The sequence below is a fragment of the Eurypyga helias genome, unplaced genomic scaffold (genome assembly GCF_000690775.1).
Source record: "Eurypyga helias isolate BGI_N326 unplaced genomic scaffold, ASM69077v1 scaffold2276, whole genome shotgun sequence".
NCBI lineage: Eukaryota > Metazoa > Chordata > Aves > Eurypygiformes > Eurypygidae > Eurypyga > Eurypyga helias.
Window position 1 is genome coordinate 6,874 of NW_010257026.1, and position 7,036 is coordinate 13,909.

The window sequence follows — 7,036 nt, forward strand, 5'->3', positions numbered from 1 at the left end:
CTGTAGAGGACCATATCACTGGGTTTCCATTTTTACGTCTTTCTTCCCCGTTTCCTGACTAGCAAGGTCAAACTGTTGTAATCCACTACTTGAGATGCTGGCTTTCCTCAGACAAGCACCACACCACTCTGTGTCTGGTTTGAACATCCCTCACAAGCTAGAAACTCAGGAGGAGTTTGGTGAGATGGGTGAATAAGCTTTGAGAAAACATACGAGGCATTTAAGCATGCATTTTTGGGATTTCAGCTGAGTCACAGCTGAAACTCAATAGTTCTGTGTTCACTGGCTTGTTTCAACCCGGAGCCAGTAAGGCTGTGAACAATCAAACATAAATCAGCATTTTGACAAGGTTTCACCAGCTCCAATGACACAAAACTGTTTTCCCAACTAGCAAAGGGAAGTTTTGAAGAAGTTAGTGCAGAGGAGTCACACCTGTGATGCCTGGTGCCAGATGACAGCTCATTTCACTTTTTTCTTTATTTTTTTTTAATGTGCAAAGTATTCTAGAGCTCATCTAGCTATTTATCTGATATTCAAACACAGACAGATGGTGGTTAGCAAGTAGACCTCTGTTTTCCCAGGAGGACTGTTTCACATTTACCAAAAAGAATCCATCTTTCCTAACACCTGTCTTGTTTTTGGAAAAGTATCATTAAGCCATCTGAACAAACCTGAGAAGGTGAAATGCAGCTGTAGCCCAGCACTCAAAGCCTGAGCATCTCTGGGCTCAGAGATGGAGCTATCGTCGAAGCTAAGCGAAGACCAGGCTGCAGTTTTAACAGCCTTGGTTTTGTCTCCCCTCCTCTTTCTCCCACCTATATCTGTGCGCTCTTCCCTCCTGTCAATTCCCACCTGCGTCTTGAATTTTCATTAAGAACTTGCAAAATAACAGGAACTGAACCAAACTCCTTTTTACAATGGCAGGCTTGGACTTGGTGTCCTGGCTCGGTTGCAGGCCAAAGGATCCACTCAAGCAGCTGATGGTGGCTCCAATGTGGGAACCAGCAGCGAGACAGAGAGAAACACTAACCCATGGCTTGCCCATCACGACTGCCACACACAGGGGCATTGGTTAAAAAGCACTTTTTTCCTGGGCTGTTTACAGAAGAGAGATGGCTCAGCTCCAGTTACACTATGACTGACCTCGTACCTCCTCAACCAGTGAAGATGTATAATCCAGCGAGGAGAATCCTCTGTTCACATAGTATATTTATAGCCTTGTTTGATGGGACAGAAAGACTTGAAAGCCTTGAAGTCCACTTGGACAAGAGCTTTGTTGCTCTGCTGTCAGCCGGGCTGGGCAAATATCTCTACTTTGGGGATGGGGAAGGCAGCGTGAGAAGCAGCAAACCTGTTTCAGTGGCGCAGCAATATGTGTTCCTGCCCCGGCATATCGCCATCTAACCTCTTCATGCCCCAGGGCTTTACATGGAGTGATCCAGCTCCCAAGCAGCACTTAGCTGGGGCAGGATGAAGCCTCGTGTTCAGCATCTTCCTCCAGCATTACCCCGCACACTGCCCATCACATTACTCGCTCATGTCTGGGTAAATACCGCGATAGCTCAATGTAGGTTACTTGAAGTGAAGGTTGCAGGATTGTATTACACAGCGTAAAGAGGGCATTCAATGCCTCACAGGCTTGTGAAAGTCTGTTGCAATCGGTTTTTTTGTTGTTGTTGTTTGGGAGAACAAGGCTGCTGCAAATACCAAGGGCCAAACCCACCCTTGCCTCAGCGGTGGATCATTTCTGAGCCCAAGCTTTGGTGCTGCTATGGTGAAGATGGTGTCTGGCAATGACCGGCCATGTTGCCTCTTCCTCGTGCTGCCTGCAGTGCCGTTTTGCACGTGCTCTTTTTGTCTCCGAAATGGGATCATGTGCCATGCCTGTGTTTATTCAGGCCGCGTGGCACCTTGCTGCTGGTGAGGGCAGCCCCAACGCCTTCCGAACTGCTGCTTAAAACCAGTCAGCCCTTCCGGGATCAACAGCTGGGTTTCACAATAGAAAGAGACTTTAAAGGAAAAACAGTGTTCGCAGGCAGGCTGTGTTGCGAGAAAATGCAGTCTGCTGTGACCGGTGGGCATCAACCCTTTATTTTGGGATCAGGAGGCAGGAGGTTCATAGCTTCACCTGCTCTCGATTCTGTTGCCCTGTCCTCCACTGGCCTTGGTGTCACCAGCTCGGAGAAGAAATCACTGGGCTGAGTCATCCACTGTAAATATTTTGTTTGTTGGTGCTTTGTATTTGTAATCCTCTGCTCCAATGTTTGGATTGCATTTTTTCTAGCTCTAATGTAATCTATTTTTGTATGATATTTAATTAAAGAGATACAAATAATAAGTATTGTAAAAATATATATTGGATGGCTGTTCACCTGCTGAAATGAATGCATATAACCTGAATGGGGCATTAAAAATGATAAAATAAGACAGGATTTTCTTATTTTTGAACTGTGGACTTCCTAGTGTATAATGCTCTAGGAAAAGGGTTTCAGTGGACTTTAAATTGTTTGCTACAAAAAAATGCAAGATGGCTTTTGTGTTTATGTATCCTTCTCCTGCACTCTTGAAGCAATAGAGAAAACGTTTTGGCTGAATGGATTACCTTGTGTCGTGGAAGCAGGAGCCAAGCTTGCTTGACTAGTGAAATCCAGAGAGGCCGAAGATGTGGACTGGTGCTCTAAAGACAAACAAATTACACGGTATCACATTTAGCCGATAGGGTCTTTTTAAAATAATATTAATAAATCATAACCCGGAACAAAGACGTTGCAGTAGCTGTCGGGTAAATGCAGACTCTGCAGCGGGAATCCCGCTGTTGGAGTTAAGGTTAAATGCTCAAAACACATCTGACAAATGCTGGGGGCACTCAGAGATGGCTGATGTTATTAATGCTGACCCTTTCATGCAGGCTAGCTGCGTGCATCATTTATTTATGTTCTTATACACCAGGTTCAGTGTAAGTGCTGTGGGGTGGGCAGTGCCCCTGATGGTGGTGCTCCCCTGCCTAGCCAGGGCCTTGCCAGAAATGGTCCTGACAGCACACGGCAGCCATGTACGCCCAGGGGATCCCTCCCTACTCCTGCGAGTTTTCCTCACAATTGCTGAGGACAGTTCTATATAGTTACCCATATGCATGCTCTGGTAAAGCAGGGTTATTTATCTTCTATCTTTAATGAATGGGAATGATGTGCTGCTGTTGGGTCAAAGGAAAGTGGTGGTTTTAACTTTTCTACCACATGCCACGCTCTGTTGTAATAAGACACATTTGTTCACAGTTGCATATTCCATTTTATAAGAAGGCAGAAGAAAAATATGTGAAATTCAGCATGCCATTTTACTTGCTGTCCTAACGTGACAGTTTTAGTAGGATTTGTGTCAGATCTCTTCTTGGGTAACATCACAGCTCACAAATTGCCATCCAGCAGCACACAGGTACCATCAGTACCAGAGCACACTGACCTTTTCCTGGCATGCCTCTGGCTCTGTGTACATGACTTTCAAGCAGTGGTCAAGCAGAGATCCTACATATATTGACTGAGTAATAAAGAAGGTGCTTTTTTTTTCCCCTTACCTGAGGTAGTCATGACAGCTGATGGAAGTGCTGAATTTCCAAGGTCTATAACAAATCAAACCAAATACTGTTATTCAGGATGAGAAAGGTGTTTATTCTGCTTTAGAATAATGGGTGATTCACAGGTTCAAGCGTGAGTGTGTCATGCTTAATTTCCACGTAATTTTTCAATGCACAACTGAGCCAAGTGGTCCAGCGAGAAACATGAAGCAGCAGAGGTAACTGTGTTGTGAAATCCATAGGGAAACAAAGGTTTGGGGGGAAAAGGGTTTGGACCCCCTGGCACTTCAACTTGAAGAGCAGAAGTGAGTTACTTGGTTTTATCCCATACAAACAGATGCACCTTATTAGCACGTGTGTTGAAATAACACATGAGCCAGTGGTGGCACCTGCATACTTCTATCCACGAGGGGGTTCAGAGACTGCAACTCTGACAGGGAATTTCAGGGATGTTTTGCATGGAAAAGCGCTCACTGAGTCCGCAGAGAGGAGGAAAGGGAGTTATTCTCTGTGATTAAAGACCGTTAAGAGCCAGCCAAGCACAGCAGAGATACCATCCTGCCAAAGCAGCAGCAATTACATCCAGAGTGAGAGATGTCTCTTTTTTCTTTTTTTTTTTTCTTTTCTTTCCCCCAGGAGCTGAGGCAAAATATCCCCTGAGTAGGTTAAGAGAAAGGATTAAATCTCCCCAAAGGGCTTGATGAAGGAGGTGATCTATGAAAGCTCACACACCCTATTAGAAAAACGTATCTGGGAAGGCAGCCCGAAGGTACCTCTGTCTGGTCGAGCATGTTGAGTGGGGAGCAACCTTCCGTAGGTAGGATCTTAGCGTATGCAGGTAACCATCAACTCCCCAGCTGCTTTCCTTTGCAAGCATTTGTGCCTCCTTTGGCTGTTTTGAGTGTTGCTCTTCCATTAGCATTTCATTTTAGCCTGCGCTAACAGGGATTTCATAGTAGCTGGCTGACATAAAAGGACTCCTTACCAACGATGCAGCAGGTCTAAAATCCAAAAGGCTTCAGCTGAGGTGTGGAGGGAACCATTTATCTGCCTGCAGTAAGCTGGTAATAAGGGAAACTTGCAGGGGCGGAGTGTGGATTTACCAAATTTATACAAATTAAGAAACATCCCATCAGTTCCTTAATTAGGCAAAAATGTTGAGGATCTTGGCTGTGTACTTAAGTAGAAGATAGAACCATTAGTTGGGCTGTTATTTTTAATTACCAGTTCAGTGCTGAAAGAGCTATACTCAAATGCCAGCTGAAGCATCAGAAATAACTGTGTCCCTCAAGGTTGGAGTTTAATTATGCTTGGGCTTAATTACGATAATTACATCACCAAAATACCTGTTTATTCTATGTTTTCTGAAGTCACAGCCACAGAAAGGGCTACCTTACTACCCATCCAGAAACAGGTTTGCAAAACCATTTCTCCAGCAGCTTTAGGAATTTATAGATGCACCTCTAACATAACCCAAGTTATTTCATTCCCTAATTTATCCTACCTTGTGAAGTCATGGTGGAAAAAGCTTCGGATGAAGCTTCATTAGACTTATTGTCTGTGAAGAAAAAAAAAAAAGAAGGAAGATGAATGTATTTCTTAAAAGTAGTTAGGCTTTTGTTATAAAGGCTAAAAATTTAGTTTGGGGTTTGTGTCATACTGTGCATTAGTATGGCACCTTCACAGAACATAGATGAGAATTAATTTAGTTCTTTCCTTTCTGTCACATCTAAATACATTAACATTTTTACACAGTGTGGATCTATCTTAGTGTTAGCATAGCCTGCAGGCAAGAATACAGACTGCTTTAACTGACGGCTCTCCAATTTGAATATATTTCTACAAAACTGCAAATTGGCTGAAATGAGTAATTTTGGAGAAAAACGATCATTTATCTCCCTTCCCTCTGAAGCTGTATTTCCAGAGGAGTAAGCTCTGGCTTTTGATGCAGTCTTTCTCTGTGGAAAAACATACCAATAAGGATGTCCACAGCCACAAGTGAACACAGCTGAGCTGCAAGTAGTCGCCATGGTGTGTGACGTACCTGTAGAGATTGCTAAGGGGCCAGAAGTTCAGCTGTGTTAACTGTGCATCAAGTAGCATACATGGTAAAAAAACCCACTTAACTACGCATTTGCACTTGAAGAGGAAGCACAAACAGAAGGGTGCTAAAGGAAATAAGTCTGCCCTCCTCACCAGCCACTCTGCATCCTCAGAAATGCTGTAAACCTCTGCACCAGTGTATCTTCTGCTTTCACCAACTACTTGAGACAGTATTCCTTCACACTCCCCTAATCGTGTAGCTAATTCTTCTAGTACAGGTTATAGGGGAGGTTCTCCATTGTCCAAAATTGTTCAGCTGTTTTAGGGGCCTTTTACAGGTTCCACTGAAGATGCCCAGCATGGTACCTTTTCCCCCACCAGCTCTTGGACCTCTCTACAGCCTTAAAAATTCCCGTCAAGCCTTGGCCATTGTGCAATGAGTTTGGAGGTTAAGCATCCTTTGGCTGTACCAAACACTCTTGCGTTGCTAATGTGAGGAACAGCACTGATCATACCAGGAATTTAGTTTCCTGGTCATGGTGCATACCAGCAATTTGGCCACTTGGCCATGGTGGGGAATAAGAATGGAATAACTAATCATTCCCTGGTAGCCCTGGAACACATCGTAACTTGGGTAGGTCAATACCAGTGATCACTGGCATCCCAGTAATTGCCAATCAGATTGTGGCCAGGATGGAAATTTACTGATGTCTGAAGTCAATCATCTCACAACCCTATAAACAGCAGTCTTAAGTGAAGCCCTTTGAGCTCACCCGGACTACAGTGGGCTGCACCGAGCATCGCCCTCTGAGTGGGATGCCTCTCAGAGCTTGTGAACTCTCAAGTTTGTGAAACTGGAGGACCGTAGTCAAAGACCGATGACGAGACCTGGGCTGAAACCCCGACTCCTTGAGGCTCAACCCCTCGCCTGCTGAGAGATGCAAAGGCATCCAATGTGAATATTTTCACTGAACTCAAGGGGAAATTTTTAGAGGTGTACATTTGTGTGTATATATACACCTATCTCTATCCCTGTATCTATAATCTCTGTGTGTGCATGCAATTTGATTTTAAAACTTCAACGCGGTTGTGGTGTTGATTCACTGATAATTAAGTTCTGATTGAAAACTATATAATCTAATCTTGTGATCTATCTTAAAAGCGTTAATGAACTTTAAATTGCTGTCATTCTACCTCAAATTGCTGCTATTCCAAAGCTATACAAAATACAAAATGATATGTTAAATCACCACACTGAAATCCCTGTACCTAATCCCTTTACAGATAAACCACTGATCAAGTATGGGACTAGGAGTGGATTCAGCTGCACCTAGACTCCTCTCTGAAAGGCATTTTAGAAAGCAAGCTGGTCCACTCTGAACCTCAGGACTCAGTGGGAGGATGTCCCTCATCTTCTTTCCC

General features: G+C 44.0%; 1 protein-coding gene across 1 annotated transcript in view; it reads right to left on the reverse strand.

Annotated features, from left to right (window-relative positions):
- CD96 (CD96 molecule) overlaps nucleotides 1-7,036 on the reverse strand; it is a 26,577-nt gene that overhangs the window by 5,154 nt on the left and 14,387 nt on the right. Inside the window, exons 8-9 of the mRNA XM_010153849.1 lie at nucleotides 3,572-3,616; nucleotides 2,603-2,677 (exon numbers count right to left, since the gene is read on the reverse strand). Of these exons, the coding sequence (XP_010152151.1) occupies nucleotides 2,603-2,677; nucleotides 3,572-3,616 (120 nt within the window). The remainder of the gene's footprint in view (nucleotides 1-2,602; nucleotides 2,678-3,571; nucleotides 3,617-7,036) is intronic.